We start from the raw sequence: 17,788 nt of genomic DNA, 5'->3' as shown, positions 1-17,788 counted from the left end.
TAGAACTTTAGATCCACATATTCTTACTGGTGCGAAGTTCTGTTTTGCAGCATTAGCTACCACTTTCTGCCTTAGTAATAAAATCCACATCCAGAAAAATCTTATGTCTTTCTCACCCTTTTATAATAACAATATGCTGAAATGTAACTGTATGCAGATTATATAAATATAGACAGGGAAGTCTAGATTTTCACGTGTTAACTCTATCTGCATAATTGTATCTTTGCACTTTATTATTTACCTGTTTACCTTACAGCACATTAATTTTAAAACACAAATAACTGAGTTTTACTGGGTGAAATATGAAATGCCATCTTTATAAAATACTGTATTCTGTAGTAATTACTGCAAACTGCAGTATTGCTCTTATTACTTAGAGTGTCTGAAATCATTGATCCAGAAATCTTGTAGTATTTTTAAAGGAGGAGAAATGCTTGATTTGTGTAAATACATAGGATTTTCAATCCCGAAACTTTTTTAACCCACAGGAAAATTAACAATACTTACTCAATTTTACTTTCAAATTATACATACAATTATCAGGTATATTTATCCTCTGCTTCATCTTTTATGCAAACATTAAAAGAATAGCATGTCGATTTATTGAACAATATATTATTGTCAATTACTGAAAATACAGCTGGCAGCTTCAAAGATATAAACAGAAAGTAATTTTTTCTGAATACTTGCTTCACTGCTTTTCTAACCTGCCAGTTATTGGTATTATAATAATGAGAGATTATCTCACCTTTTAAAATAAGTACAAAATTTTTTGGATAAGAAACTGTTTGAATGAACAGAATCTTTTAAGACTGAGTGGCAGATGTGACTAGACCTTCTTCACTTACAAATGAAACAGATATGCTGCAAAGACTTAAAATTTTTAAATCAAAATTGTTCCATTAAGTGATCAGCAACTGTATAAAAACAGATGTGTGATTTTCATTTCATTTCATTTCATTTCATTTCATTTCATTTCATTTCATTTCATTTCATTATTTAATGAATCTTCCTTCATTTTATTTTATAAACCATCTAAAATTGTATGTTGATATCCTACCTTTGCCACTACTTTTACTAGACATTGTATGTGGTGTCATTATGGGTCTTCATGTACATAAATAAGTGATCTGAAATGAATGTTTCTTGATTAAGTTTTTCCTGGGAAGAACAAAATATGTAATTTTTGCTTACCTTCCTCGTGGACATGATTGTGTCAAAAGCTGTATGACCTGCTTTTCTGGCCATGCCAGTGTCTCTGTATGTTGTGCTGCCCTGTTTGCCTACTCCCTATCTGTATGGACACAGAATTATATCCCTCTTCAAAAGACCCCATAAAAATACTGAGAAAAATAGAGTAAGATAAAGACAGCAAAAACAAAGGACTATGCTTTTAGGAAGAAGGTCCATGTTGCTATGAGTTCTAGAAAAACAAACACTTAGCTGTAATGAGGGAAAGAAACACCAATACTTGAAGGAAAACACAAGACACAAGGAAGGAGAATCACCGGGTCATCAGAAACAAGCCAGGCAGCTGCCTGTATCTCACACCATTTTTTGCAGCTCTTTAAAATCTAGGTGAGATCTCTACAATGCCTGTATTTCATACACTTCAGTCACCGTATTTCCCTGCTATTATACTTTAGGAACATTTGCCAATTAGTTTGCAACTGAGAAAAGAAAGAAATTCCTGATGGCTCCCAGGGAGCTTGTGTTTGTAAAGTCCTTCCTGGTTGGACAGCAGGGACCCAGCTCTTAGAGAATGTGCAGGGGAAATGAACACTGAGGCTGAGTGCAGAGGCCAAAAGGCAGTGCCTGAACTCTGCTCAGGTTAAAGAGGTCAAGGATTCACTATGAGGCCTTGAGGAGAGTTCAGAGACAAAGTTCACAGGGAGGACAAGAAGGCAGTTGTTAAAATTGCAAAATTAGATGATTATAAGATTATAATGTAGGTCCTTATAAACCTCTATTATACAAGATTCTTAACCCTGACTTTATGTAAATTGTTATGGCAGACAAGACTGGTTCTGCAAAGCAGAAGTATCTAGGCTGAACCCTCCCTACTGGGTTCTGGAGACCAGAAATTCCTCTCAACAAATCCAACACCAAGGACAGATGGATGCTGACATTGCAGTGTATCATTCAGGAGGAGTTCATGTTGAATTTCATTATGGACATTAGTTTCCAATCTTTCTAGCAGTAAACTCAAATTATTACCTTTACTATTGCCATCATTCATCTACCAGCTGGGCCATGTTACTACTTCAGTTCAGCTTGTTCCCATGTACTTAACTCAAACTGTTTAAATAACATTGTTCAAAGAAATTATAATTAATCACACTGTAAGAACTCTATCTGGTAACACTTAAGACAAAGCTGAACTGATGTTGCTACAGCATAAAGGTAATGGGTTGGTATAGAATCACAGAACCATAGAATGTTAAGGCTTGGAATGGACTTTAGAGATCACCTAGTTCCATGCCACAGCCATGGGCTGTGGAGACATCTTGCACTAGACCAGGTTGCCCAAGGCCTTATCCAACCTGGTCTTGAACCCTTCCAGGGATGGGCCATTCACAGCATCTCTGGCCAACCTGTGTCAGCATATCACTACCCTCTACAGTAAAGAATTTCTTGCTAAGATCTAACCTAAATTTCCTTAAATTTTCTAAATTTCCTACCACTGCAGTTTCTACCAAAGAGTCCCTCTCTGGCTTCCCTGTAGCCTGAAAAGTTGCTACAAGCTCTCCACACAACCTTCTCTTCTGCAGACAGAACAGCGCAAATTTTCTCATCCTGTCTTCACAGGAGAGGAGCTCCAGCCCTCTTATCAACTAAATGTCCTTCCTCTGGACTTGCTCCAACAGTTCCATGTCCTTCTTATGTTAGCAGGACCAGAACTGTGCTCAGTACTCCAGGTTATAAATGTTTTGAGTTCATGGTCAAGTCCTAAGAAAAGCCACATTTAATATCATCCTTTCCAGGGCTGAGAGATTTAAAACTCAAAGCGCCTGTAAATTTGTGGCAAATGATGGTCAGGATAGAGCAAGATAGACAACATGCCTAAATTCTCTGCATCTAAGGAAGCTGTGATGTAAAAAGGCTACACAGATGTGCACTACAATTACAATAGTGTGAAGCTTGTCCATGGAAGAATGCCAAAACCATCTGTTTTCAATAAACATGCTCTCCCAAAGCCTAATTCATGAGAAACTGACACAAACGTCTGTTTCACATTTAGGGGAGAATGTGACTCAACAGTTTGGGCCTTGCGGCCACCACAAAACAAAGGTGTTTACGTCAAAGACTACAGCAACTGCACGTAGATCCAAGATCTGCTCTTAGCATTGTGATATTGCTTTTCTCTGGATTTATGGCCCTCAACTGTCATTTCCAGCTGCTGTCTTCTGCTTTACGCTCCAAAAGATTTTACTTTAACCAGATAAGCAAGCAAAATAAGGGTAAGGCTAGACTGGACCAGTATTAACTGGAGTTACACTTGGACATCCCTAAAAAACTGAGGGACAATAAATACCACCTTCAACTGTGAACATTTTGTTTTGAGGTAGATCCATAAAAAATGACTGAAGCCAGTGGCTTTTGCTGGGAAACTCCCGCTTCCCTGTTCTGGACATCCTGCAGGCAGCTAAAAATCTTCCTTTTCTTTGCGTGGTAGTGAGGGAAATCAAGCAAATGTTTCTGATTCCAGTAAAGTATCATTCCAACAGCAGCACTTAGCTGAATTCTCAGGCTTTATCAGTTCAGTTATGATTTTTGTATTATCTGGTTATTTTGATACAATTATTGTGATTCTTCAGCCTATGTTAGATATTCCCTGTACTCCCCAGAGTTTTGTATCCTGTTTTATACTTCTTCTCTTGTTTTTATCAGTTATCACCTATTGTGCCTCAGTATTTTACTCTCAGGTACTTAAATTATATATGAATGTAATGTTCACAGCAGCTACTTTCCATTTGCCATCTAAATATCTTTGTAGATGAATGTAGTAACCTATATTTAACTTCACAGGCAGTTGTGCAAATCTACTGCATTTCAGATTTTGTGTTTTGGTGTGGTTATTTTGTCTGCTTGCTTTTATTTGATAATTGATTTCTAGATGTTTTGGGGTTTTTTATCCTCTTTCCAAATCAAAATAAAATGGGAAAAGAGAAAAAAACCAACTGCTTAGGAAAGTCACAGAGCCTATTCCTAATTCTGAAGGAAAGGGGGCTATCTTGGGATATTAGAGGGCTCATCTCTAAGGTTTAATCATATTGGCTTCCTTGGTGGTGCTCTTTTGCTTAAATTCAGAACTTTTAAAAGAAAAGTTCTATTACAAGACAAGGTAGCTTCTCTGGTTTCAATGTCTTAGCAGAAGAAGTAATTATTTGCACAACATTGGTAATACCTCACCAGACTGATTTTCAGAAGTGCTTTTATCTCACAATTAAGCAGAATCTGTTTTCCCTGATCTCCCATAAATAAGACACTGAAAACAGAGAGGCAAGATCCCTGCTCTAGTTTTGCCTACAGAGATAAAAGCCAGGTAAAGGTGGCAGGCATGTGAACTGGCATTAACATGTATAGGAATATCCTTTGACTTACAGAAAATATCTGTAATCTCTGAGACACAAACATTTGTATGACATTTTTCTAATTTTTCAGATGTAAATATAAGCACACTGAAGGAAAATGAAGTATACCTCACATCATGCTTCTCTATGCTGCTTAAAAATTATCACAGCATAGTGAAATAGAATTTAGTATCAAGCTCTTACAACTTTGACATTGGGCTCTAAGTCTTATTAATTATATGAAATAAGAATCAGTGCCCTATATTATATAAACTGTTTTTATTTTTATCAGGGCTTTTTTTTTTCCCTTGGCTATTTGTAAGGTATCTTTGCCTCAGTCTACAATATTTAGAAAATGTTCCGGGTAGAAAACATATGCTGAAAAAAAAATGACCTGCTCACAAAGCTTGGGGCTGACCAAGAATGTTTTAAGGGTGTTCTCAGTTCTTAAAGTCACTTCACAGAGCAGACAATGATCTTCTCAAACTCATGAAAAATAAGGGGCTTTTGTGGAAAACTGAATTTTAGACTAATATAACAGTTTCTTAAGCAGTCATCTTGCTGCTTGAATCTAAAAATACATTTAATATAATATGCCAGTATTCAGGAAAACATATAAAACAATAAGCATATATTCTTACAGGAAAAAAAATCCCAGTGCTAGAAGAACCAGAAAATAGCTGCATTGGACAAAAATAATTCAAAAGAGAAGCCTTCAATTTATAGCAATAATACATCACATTTGTTTGGATTTTTGCTTTTCTGAATCCCATGAGCACCTAACATATCTTTTAGACTATTCTGAAATGATTTTTAAAGTAAACAATTTGGTAGGAATTTTTATATCAATTGTTAACCCATGATTTGAGTGGCAGTCTGACTAATCAGGAAAACAGCATGAGCAAGTGGTAAGTAAATATAAATCAAAACACATCAAGAAATAAATGTCTAAAAAAAAACCCCAGCAATGCACTAGGGAATTCTCTGACTTCAAATGCTGTGCAAATACAGATTGAACTTTAGATGTGTTGTTATTGGTTAAACAATTTTTAATGAAATATAAAGACCTATGTGCTCTTAAATGGATAATTTATGTGCAATCTTATTGTCTCCCAAGGTTTAATTAAATGTTTGCCTTGTGGCTAATCAGCTACAATTAATAAATGAAGCCTATATTCATGTCACTGATAGGGAATGTTAAAATGGCCCCCACTGTAATTTCAGTATCACTTTTGTGTCTGGTTGATAACAACAATCTAATGTATGTAAAATTCCACAAAATATTTTGGTAGGGACACTATGACAAAGTTCCAGTATTATAATGGACAGGTTTATCACAATGCCTAACTTCAAGTTTGGAGGTAAGTACCCAGTGGTACTGGATGTGGAAGTGTGTACAAACAAAGTGCTTTTCACCCCTAAAGTTTCCGAAATTCAATTTAAACACCTACTCCACCAAAAAAGGAGCAACATTTCTTAGCCTTATGGATAGAAAGGGGTTTACACAGTGGAGCATAAACATCCATAAATCACCAGACCGACTGAACCCAAAGGATGTGAACTATCTCTGGCATGACACACCTAAATGTTGCCTTAGACTATGTAAGAACAACGTATTCTTTTCCTAAATGTGAAACTTTCCATGCCTTTTCACTCCTGCTACTTTCACTTATAAACCTCTGTAGGTAAGCCTTTAAAATGTAGGTGAGCCTCTACTGAATAGCCTCCCATCTGAAACACATCCTATAAATCGTGGGCTAACAGAGAACAGGCCAAAGGCAATGCTGGCTGTCCCTGACAGTGCTCCAGAAGTCATCTAAAAGAGAATTTTAGATCTGCCAACCTCAAAAGACATCTGTTCTCTGTAGTTAGCATGTTGTTATTTGTTAGTTATCAGTTACACTGCACTAGTGCACACAGGTCTCAGGGCTGAGCTCCATCACAAAAAGGGATCTGTTGCCTGTATCAGTGTTTTAGATGTTGCCTGCCGTAATAATTGCTGATGCCTGTATCAGTGTTTTAGATGAGATGCAATCAATGGGTGGGACCAGAAATAGAAAATGATAATGAAAGAAGAATTTAATAGCAATTAAGAGCAAACAATCTTCAGGGACCAAGTGCAAAACTTTGGAGTTTCAGCTTATTGGGGAAAAAAATAATTTATCTGCCAGCTGAATATGAGTGTGTTCTTGCTGGCAGATTTTCATATTATCTCAAATCATTTTTTTCACCAATTTAAGCATAATTTATCATACAAGGAACAGAACTGTACAGGATAATTCTACTGTCATCGCTTAAGTCATTCATTTTGATTGCACCTCCCCTGATTTAGTTAGATTCTCATTCAGCCACAAGCCATACCATGTACAGCATCATGAAATTCACTCAGAGAGTGTGAAAGGCTGTAAATACTGCTGTCTTCCATTAGGATAAAGAAAGGCATAATTAATTGCTGTACAGTAAGAATATCGGCTGCATATTTTGTCTCAGGAAATGAAAACTTATTTAAGAATAACTTATTTCTCTTGGGGTTGTAAAGACATCTTTATCTGTACATCAATGTTTTTTTTTACCCAGGCTTCCATTTATTACAGACTGAAGACTATACAAATTAATGTATTAGAACTATTTAGCTCAGTTTTTCATGGAACAGCTTGTCCTAACATACACCAGAATAAGCAGATAATCACAGACTGAATACTGAAAATACAGTGGAGTTTTCTAAATGTGATTACAGTGGTTTTTTTCTCTCAGTTACTAATATCAGTTCTACACATAAAACATTTTTTTTAAATGCTCTATAGGATAAACAGTCATAACCTAATTCTGATTACAATTTCCCATTCAATCATGAAGGAGACCTTCAAACTCATTTGCCTGAGGCACTAGAGAAGCTCCAGGTCTTTGACGCTCATGAAAGAAAGATAACAATCACTCTTCAGGGGAGAGAGATTTTATTATACATACCCCGTGGGTTTTTTTTATCCTTTATCAAACTGCACCTTTGTGGGCCTTTAATTTCTTAATGGGTTGTTTATCCTTTCCCCCATAATTCATGATGATAAGCTAGATGTCATAGAGATATTGTTATGATGATGAAAAAGTTGCTCTGATGAGCCGAGTCAGTGATGTAGTTTGATTAACTTTTTATATAAATTTTTCCAGACAGCTTTCAAAAGAAGGCTAAACAAGTCAGTTGACATTGTAACAAATGTTTCAGTAGGTGAAAATCCATCTGATGCAGACCTATAAAAATACCTGAAATAAGTAAACAGAACCAGAAGGAGATATCAATGGCATAAATTTCATTTTATCATAACATATAAAGTGCATGCTGGGCCACTTTTGTCTGCAACACATGTAGAATATAGAGCTTACAATGGCATGATATAAAGACTTAAGAGCATGACTTTTGCAAAACTGTATTATTTGCAATTCCAGCATTCATGACTAAGTTTAAGGTGCTCTCAGGAAAATGCCAAGAAAATCTACATACACTGATTGCTACCTGGTAGCAGGCTCAGTGTTGCCCCCCTCCAGTTCCCTGACTTTGTATTTTTAACAGTTTGGCGTTTCCTTATTTTTTTTTTCTTCATACTTTTCACTGTGATACTTTCCTTTCCACCAAGTCTCTCCCTCTTCCCTCCCTTCTGAAGCGAAGGACTGGGGACTCTTCAGGTTTGAGGCATTTTTGTGTAGTGAACAGGTGGACAAGTAACAGGAAAATGAGAACTACCAGGGACCAAAGATGAACAGGTAGGCAGGAATCAAAACATTTGTCATTTAATGAGCAGTATTCAAGTATTCAGTATTCAGGAGTATCCAGATATGTCCTGGTAAGTTTTGGGCACTGACACATTTAAGCACAGCAATTCGTTTTCCATGTAACCATTAAAGGTGCACTAACATATTTCCTGAGGGAAGCAGCTACTCATAGTGACCAATACATTGCACTTTTTCCCTCACTAGGCTACAGTTTTGAATATACCAATGTCTGACATAATTTTTTTTTCAAACAGATTAATTCTTCACATAGTTTTTGCAAAGAGCATCTGCAATAAAATATTGTAATTCCTTGGACATTATCATTGCTTACAGAATTGGGAGAAAACCTACTCTAATGATAGGAACAAAAAAGTGCTAGTAACTGAATTTTTTTTCTATGGACTGACATCCTTTCTTTCCAGGACTGGCAGGCCAAACATTTCTAGGCAAATTAAATTGGTGCTAGAACACAGTATTGTAATAGGAGTTGGTTTCATCCTTAACCACAGACAGGCTACCGCCTCTTCATATTACTGTAGAGATGTAGACTGCCTTTGATTCTCTGCTAAAGAGTGTTCTCTCTAACTTACATATTGTTTGGCATGCAGGATCCTTTGAACACATCTCCATAAAAAAATTCTTACTTTGCTTCCAAGTAAAATGAATTATATATGTTTAACACAGGAGATGTAGCCATGGTGCAAATGTCTGCTTGTGAAATACTCCAGATATCATTCCAGAATATTAAGAGTAATTTTAAATCTACTGGTTTATCTTTTCAGTTGTTACAAGTTTTCTTTGTAAGTTTATGTACACGATACAAATAATTGTGTCATTGAAGTGTTTAATCCAATAAGCCAAATGATAATAAGTCAAATGCTTTACTGAAGTCAAATTAAATTACATCAATAAGCAAAACCTGCAGCCTCATTAAGACAGCAAAGTCTGATTGCCAGGCTCTATTTTTCTGCCAAGACATAAAGATTTTTTAGCAGGAGCTCACAGTAATTGGAAAGGTCTTCTTTGAAATTATTTGTTAACTGAGTTAACAATATTGTCTATTCCGTATTTTGCCTGATCAATGTTACACTGGTAAACATTTATTCTTTTAAAGTACGAGAACAATACTAGCTTCACCCTCCTTAAAAAAGTCTTAGTGTTTCAAGAACTTCTGAATATGAACATTGATAGACATGTTCATTCCAAAAAGCTTTAATGGCAGTTTTTTTTTCAGTAACTGAACCGTTCTCCTTCATCTTTGAATAGAAAACAACTCTTCAATATATTTAACAACATCTTTACATCAGCTGCTGTCTTCCCAAATGACAGAACAAGTATGTGTATCTTTAACATTTGAAGTTTGTTACTGATTAAGGTTTAAGCTCTCATCTTCAGGTCTTAATAGGGTCTTCTTGCTATTCAGATAATTTTCTGTATTCTATACTTGCAAAACCCCTCCAATTTCCTCATTTTAACTCAGTTGACCCCATGTGTATTTCCCTCATAACTTTTCACTTGCCACAGGAATTTTCTACAATTCCTACCTTTCACATTCTTTCTCCAGTTTTGCAGATGTTTGCCTTGTAAACCACCCTGGCTTTTCAGCAAACATATTCCTTAGTTGTGGCATTCTGGCTGAGTGGGTATCTACACTACCACCCTTAAACCACTTCAAATTAATATTCTCCCACTTCAGATTAAATTTCTTCTCCCAACAGACTTACCTTATAATAATATTCACCTTTATAAAATTAGCACTTCCAAAGGATTAAGTATATGTATTATTGGCTTGGACTTAATTCTGTTTGCACATATCAAATGTGATCAAATCATTATCAGTTATACCTAAGCTATGGCTAATTTTTAGTTCTGTGATAAATTCCTTTTCATCTGACAAGATGAGGTCTAATATAAAATTCCTCTGTGTTGGATGCAACATTTTTTGAGTTAGGAAATTGACATTTTAAATATTTTGAAATTCCAAGTACATTTTAACACTGGCAGCATGAGACCTTCAGCATATGTCACTCGGCCTGAAATTCACTCAGTACACCAGTGCTTTCCCTATGTGTTGTAAGAGGGTAAGGCATAGGTCGTGCTGTTCTATAGTGTGATTTGATATCAGCTAAGTACCCTGTCAGCTTCTGACTCATCCACTAGAACATTGACCCATAAACATGCAAGATCCTTTGTTTCCCATTGCCATCAACTCAGAAACAGGTAATGCCATTTTTTAAGTGCTTTCTGCCCACTTGATCCTTCCAAAATAGATTATAGCAATTGATTCTGACATTCCTGTTTTCCAAACAGCTGTAGCAATAAAAACTAGGTCAAATCTGTACTAAAAAAATGATCTCCTGCCAGTGTCAAGTTTCCAACATGAAAAGAGAAGTCACTGACAAATCTCTGCTCTTTATATTCTGTAACATCCCAATTGGCTTTCTCTTTTAGTTTTCATTTGCACTTAGCAAAAGCTCATTGATTCCTTCTCAGTATTTCCATTTCTGACCAGCTCCCAGACAGCCAAGCAGGCCAGCCCCTTAGAACAGGTTCTTTGTGACATTCTGAATATCTTTAACATTAAATTTAAATTAAGCAGCAAACCCTCATCAACAGAAAATGGGAATATTTTCCACAAACCAAATGCTTTCATGTTGTCATGAAGAGATTGTGCTCAGAGATGTACTCAGATTGTACATGAAGATGTACTCAGAGAATCAGTCTAATGTTTTTTTCTACTTGCTCTTTTCCTTACTCAGAAGTCCTGAAGGACTTCAGGAAGGTTCAGAGGTCCTGAAAGGATGGAGGGCAACAAAGATGATTCAGCGACTGGATCATTGGTCTTACAAGTAAAGGCTGAGGGCGCTGAGCCTGTTCAGGCTTGAGATGACTGGGGCGGGGGGGAACCTCATGAAGGTCTGTCAGTATCTGTAGGAGGGATGCCAAGAGGATGGACCAGGCTCTGCTTGGTGCTCTGCTGAGCAATAGGACAAGAGGCAACAGCAGAAATTGATGCACAGGAAGTTCCACCTGAATATGAGGAAGAACAACTTTACTGTGTAGTGACCACACACTGGAACTGATAGTCCAGAGAGATTGTGGCCTCCCTCACTGAGATATTCATGGACCATCTGGGCACAATCCCAGGGACATGCGCCCTGGGACAACCCTGCTTAAACCGGGAGGTTGGACCAGATGAATGACCCACTGTGGTCCCTTCCAACCCTGTGATTCTGTGAAAGAAGAAAACCTGCTCACTGCAGGTGACCCTTTATCATCATGACAGATTGCCCACACTTCCTTAGGTGTCCGTACGATCCTGGCTCTTTGCTTGCCAGCTTCAGAAACTCGCTGAGCTTTGAGAGACGCTCCCGTTTGGGGCAACTCGTTCGGAGCTCACCTGAGCGCCTGCAAAGCACACCAGCACCTCGGGCCTTGCCGATTTTTCACACCCCCCGCGCTTTCCAGGGTCTAACCCGGCTTCAGCGCCTGCCCGAGCCCGCCGGGAAGGGTGGGATGGTCCGTGAGAGCTCCGGGAGCCCGGCCCTCAGCGCCGCCCGCCCCCGTCGCCATGGCGAGGCCGCGGCGTGCCGTGGAGGGCCGGGCCGGCGGAGCGGGGGCTCGTCCTGCGGCCGCGCCATGAGCCCAGGTCTGTCCGCCGGGCAGCTCCGGCTGATGGGGGTACATTTTATCGGTAGCGGAGCCAAGGGCCAGGGTGTGCAGCGGGACGGGTGGAGGCACACGCTGGGGTGTCCCTGGGCGGTGGTTGGTGACATCCAGGATGGCGGTTGAATTCCCAGCGCCGCAGGGACGGAGGGCATTGAGGGTACGGGACAGGCTGAGGCCGTGACCTCGTCCAGCTCACTTGGAACAAATCTATCTAGCTGGCTGTCGATTATTGTTCGTTTTAATTTTTTTAAATCAATTTACACTATTACTTTCGGTGTAGTAAAACAGCGTGCCAGTAAGTCTGTCCCGTCATATTCTGATGTCCCTTTATCTTACAAGGTGTCAGGTAGCAGCAGCTATGCCCACAAAGACAGCTGTGTGGTGTATCCATCCCTGCTTCCTCACCTCCTTCCCAGGGAGGGAAATCCTCAGCCTCCAGTTAATACCTCAGAAAATGTGTAGGAAGAGCAAAGGGGCAGTCAACAGGTTTCCCAAAAGGTGCCGGGAAAGGCACCATTGCTCTCAGCTATCAGCTGGTGTTTTACCTTCGGCTTCAGTGCACCTTGGAGCAATTACAGTCCATGGGGAGCTTCCTTCCATTGTGAGATTAAGTGAAGCGCTTCTTTAGAAACAAACTGCACCACCTCATGTTTCGCTGAATTCTGTGGGTGTTTGATTAAGTAAATGAGACGTGGCTTGGACTTTATAATAAAGGAGCAAGATGTAAAGTGGTCTTTAAATGACCAGCAATGAAATTTACGCAACTGAAATAGCATGAGTTTCAGAAGGATGTGTTGCTGATGCCTTCTGTCGTGTGTCTGTGGTTGTAATTTACCTGTAAGAATTAGTTACCTTGGAAATGAGAGAAATACACCCTCCATTTCACTCTGAAAGCAATCTCCCACATCTAAAGTAAAATTTCAGTTGGCATTATTATGAAGCAGCTTGGGTTTTTTTTTTTTCTCTACCAAGCTTTGAGTTTGAAATAGGAGCCAGGGCAGTATTTTAGTCCTTGTGAGGCAGAAACATGCTGAGAAAAATGTCTGATGTGAGACCTGTGTGCCTGATAGCCTCTTTTTCCATAGACTCGATTTCTATGGATTGGGAATGTGGAGCATGTGAGCCAGCAAGGACTTGTCATGTGCTCCAGCCAGGTGCTTTGTGGCAGTCCCCAAATTAGAGCTCCCTATCAATAGCTTTCCATGGCTGCAGTGGCTCTGTGAGGGTCTCCTTTCAGCTGTTTCCCCCCCTTTTCTGCCCCATAGCTGCAGTCAGCCCCCCTGGCTTGCCAAATTCCTCAGCCTCCTCTAAGGCAGGGCTGTGTTCATTTTCCCACCTAATACCTCACAACAGAGAAGCTTGTAGAAAGCTTTGCATCTTCTCTGGGCTTCAATATTGTTGTTCCAAAGTCCAATTACTATTTCTCACTGAATAGCATCTTCCTAAAAAGGGGTTTTCCTTTCTATATAGTTTTTGTGTACAAACCTGTCATTCTCTGTGAGAAGTGTAATCTTTTATAGTGATGAATTACCCATATGTCTTTTGTTCTATTGATTTTTTCCTTTCCTAGGACACACTTCTGTTAAATTTTGCTGCCTCTAATTGCAGACCAGTTTATCTATAAATAATATCTATTTTCTTTCTGTAAAAGATGTTATCGTTAGTACGAGGCCCCAAAACAATGACTTAGGAGAAATATCCTATCCTGTCATCCTTTCAAACTATAATTCTCCTTATTATTCAGTTCTAAATAACACAATTTTAAAATTACTTCAATATAACCACAGCAAAATACTGCATCAATAAAATGGCTTTTGATCCCAGAAAAGCTAATATATAAAATATCTGCTAGTCTGATGCTGATCATTCTGTAACAAATTGATTCATATCTAATATCTATTTCCCAAAAAATAAATTTCCTTTCACTAAATGTAGCAAATAGTTAAATTCTTTCCCCCCTCTTATTATATTCTGTTTTTCCATCCCTATTAAAAGTTTATGCCTTCAGGCCTACCAGCAGGGCATGCAATACCTACATTAAACCAAATTTAAAAGTAAGGGTGCTCCTGCTGCTAACGTCCTCAGATCACAGACATGCAAAATGAAGGAACTGGCAGCTGAAACTTTAATGGTAGGAAGTGTAGACTGAATACTTGGGGAAAAAACACAGTAGCTCTATATGACAAAAAAGTCCTATTAGCATTTATGTACTTCAAGATGACAAGCCAGACGATTCTAAATAACTGTGGGGCTTTTGGCTTTTGTTGTAAGTAAAACCCTGTGTTGTAAGAATGGCATTACTTACATTTTTTTCCTTCAAAAGCTTTTTTCTAGTATGATTATGTAGGATTTTGAACACTAACACAGTGCCTGTCGTTGTTTTGCACCATGTATATTCCATCATCTGTCCATGTTGTGTATTAACTTAAAATATTAGCAGTACTTGGAACCTAGATAGCTTGAGGAAGTAAATGAGATAGCTCAGATGAATCCCATGCAGGCATTGGTTCCTGAATCAGCTATCCGTATGGAAATCAAAAGCACCTCAGTGAAAGAGAGAAATCCATGGAAAGTTAAATAATGACCATTTCTTTGTGCTATGTCCAACTGAAGTAATGCTGCAAATTGTGTGGAACTGGAGTTGGGTTTTAATGCACTGGAAATAACAGAGAGTGGCCTGGGAAGCAGCACAAGAAGGAAAAGAAACCACATTGCTGTGAAGGGGTTGGTTCAAGTAATGTTGGTTTTGTTTGTTTTAGTGAAAATGAACGTGTTGCCTCAAGCAGTCCTCCAAAGCCCAGGGGAACATCCCAAGTTCATAGAGCAGCCTCTTTGCCCCCCATTAGAGTTTGCAAGGTAGGTACCTCTTCTCTTTCAAAGCATCATTTTTGCTGTGAACAGCTTCAAACAGCTGTGCCACGGTGACAAATCATGTTTGCTCTTTCGCAATATTTAAAACTACAAAAATCATAGGCAAGGAAATTCTCTCTTAGGAAAGTTCCACAATTAAAAGAGGAAAAAAAAAAAAAGAAGGTGTCCATTGGATTAAAATGGATTTCTTGTTAAAAACTGAGTGATTTAAAATTAAATAGGAGCCAACTTACAGGTGAAGCAGACTCTTTTTGTACACTTTGTGAAGTACTGTGAGTCATTATGGAAACATCAGAGAAAAAAGGATAAAGTAGCTTGGAAAAGTCAAGTGACAACCTCTGGAAGAAAAGAAATGGTGTCTTTTAGCAAATGCCATCCTCATCTCAATTCTGTCAAAAGAAGCAATGTCCATTCCAAGTCACAGTGTCTTTTCTTTACCTTGATTATTAATTAATTAATTAATTTTAATGTTTTTAATTCTCGTTGCATATAGGAAGCCATAATGATTTTCTTGAGCTATTAGAATTTCCTAGTGTATTTTTTCCTAAGTATCACCTGCCCATCTTTTCTGTGTTATTGCTACACTAGCATCATCAATAATAACAGCCTGGGTAAGATCAGTATTTGTTATTTTTAGTAAGTTCAACTCTTTATGATGGATGACCATGTTTGTAGTTGCATCAGTCCAATACAGCTTATTACAGAACTTCTGTAACACAGCAATTAGTTTGCAAGTTTTTGCTTATGGTTTTTATTTTTTCCCCTTGACTGTGGTTTTCTTTCAGTTTGAGGGTGTTACTAATCGGAAGTCAGAAATTCATACTTACTGCTATAAGGCAGTGGCATTCTAAATTGTATATGATTCTAAGGGCTTTCCCTCTGGTATTTTTAAATTTATTTATTAAGATACCTTTGTAAAGACAATGGAAAGGCATCAGGCTTTCCTTTGTTTCATTTTGAGATGCTTTTTAGCTGTAGTGTGGATTGAATTGCAGTAAGCTGATAGGAATTTGACTGCTGTGGTTCACTGTTTCTGTTTGGGGGTTTTGACTTTCTCTCAATTCTTCTAAAGACCTTCCTAAATTTTTATTATTCTAGAGTGAAAATTTTGATATTGAATACATTTTGGTATTGATTATAAGTGAGTTTTCATGTCAATATCAATAAGGTGTACATCAGCAGCAACTCCTGTGGATTGTGTTAAGTGCAGCCCCAAAGCACAAGCCTCTGCTGGTGCCACTCAGCAGCAGCAAATTCTGGAACAAATTTAAAGGCACTATTTGTGAGGAAAGTTTTCACTGTTACATTGTTTTAAATACAGATATGTCAAAATATCTCTACTTTGCTTAGCTATTTTGTTTTCATTTAAATGAACTTTGTGAAATGTCTTCAGTATTCTCAGAGCAATAAGGAGTGTGATGCTTATAATAGCTAACATTATGAAAACAGTTTACTCTCATCACTGTAATGAAAGACAGCAGTGTAATACAGACAGAGAGAGAGCAAAGTAATGGATTTATGTGGAACACTAATGCTGAATTTCTTTTATCTTTGAGTGATTACCAGACAATCTTTGCGCTCTTCCTCAGAAGAATAAAAAATAAATTCACATTACTTTTATAAAGATAACATCCTCTACAGTTGGGATATCAGATTCTATTTATATACCCCTTATGGCCAGTAAGTGCATATTACCCTTTCCAGGCATCTCGTGTGTATCAGCGTGGAGATGCGGAGATATGGTGGCCAAAGTGAAAGGTGAAATGGTGCGCAGTTCATATTTTAAACCAGATCCATGTATCCTGAAATTCGCTCTTTATTTTGATGACCTTCAAATTACCCCCTCAGTGGAGCACCTTTTGCACTGTGCTACTTAAACTGTGGAATACTACAGGAGCAGTATTAAAAGATTGCATTGCACCAAGGAAAACATTTTGAGTTGGATTTGGGAATTCTTTTCTTGATTTGCCTTTGTTTTTAATTTTGAAGATGCTAAATATGAAATAGATTGGACCACTTTGGTCCATACCAATAATACAAAAATGTAATGGTTCTGATTTAGGAAACAGTTTATTACTGATTTAGCTAGTACACAATTTCTTCTAGTTTAGACAGAAATATCAGATAACCAGATCCCCTGAAAGCTTATATCACCTCTGTTTTCATTCAGAAATGAAGATTTGAACTAGCTACCAACCAAAAAATTAAAGATATTTGTATGTACTTATAGGATGTCTGATATATTACTTTGTCAATATTTCAGTGTTTAGCTCTACTTGGCAATGATAATATATTATACATGCTGCAGAAGTCTATGTTAGCACCTTACAGTGTTTCTTTTAATTTTTTTCATTTAAATTTAGGATTCATTTGATCAAAGACAAAGATGCCATAGATGATTATTTGGCAAAGAATATCAAAGGGGTGTCAACACAAGAAGCTGCTGCGTAAGTTGGCTTTTTCGAGGCATTTTAACATCTATAAGTTTATTGTTTCCTTTGTTTCTAGTCATCATAATAATTTAAATTTAAAGTTCCCTAGGCCCTACCCTTTTTAGTGGAACTTGGCATTTAAAAATTGAAGTTGATATTAAATAATGATGTTTCATTTCTCCTGATGTTAAATATATCAAAGCATTTATCTCCTTGGTTTTACTAATTTGTATATTTACCAATTAGATCAGATTTGTAACATTATTGTTAAGATTGTGTCAGTAATTATATTGTGCTGCCTTTTTTCTTTTTTTCTTTTCCCTTCTCTTTTTTTCTGAGCCTTTGTGAAATATTTCCTTTGGGGTGGGAGCTGAGTGTACCGACATACACGTTCTTGTAATTTTGAATTACTATTTAGCCAAGCCCAAGTGCTGACTTCTGTGGTAAAGCATTTAATACCCCATTAGTTATTTAAAA

General features: G+C 37.7%; 1 protein-coding gene across 5 annotated transcripts in view; it reads left to right on the top strand.

The window, feature by feature from the left end:
- Positions 1–17,788, top strand: part of TTC29 (tetratricopeptide repeat domain 29) — a 226,277-nt gene that overhangs the window by 101,949 nt on the left and 106,540 nt on the right. For 3 of the 5 annotated variants that reach the window (XM_038136455.1, XM_038136456.1, XM_038136454.1), the window contains exons 3-4: positions 14,768–14,864; positions 17,243–17,326. In XM_038136455.1, the coding sequence (XP_037992383.1) occupies positions 14,773–14,864; positions 17,243–17,326 (176 nt within the window). In that variant the 5' untranslated portion in view covers positions 14,768–14,772. Of the gene's footprint in view, positions 1–9,652; positions 9,674–11,811; positions 11,989–14,767; positions 14,865–17,242; positions 17,327–17,788 lie in introns of those variants that run through there. The other 2 variants (XM_038136453.1, XM_038136452.1) reach the window with 2 other exon arrangements.

This window comes from Motacilla alba, chromosome 4 (assembly GCF_015832195.1).
Source record: "Motacilla alba alba isolate MOTALB_02 chromosome 4, Motacilla_alba_V1.0_pri, whole genome shotgun sequence".
NCBI lineage: Eukaryota > Metazoa > Chordata > Aves > Passeriformes > Motacillidae > Motacilla > Motacilla alba.
Note: the sequence above shows the minus strand (reverse complement) of the source record. Positions and strands in the feature narration are given on the sequence as shown.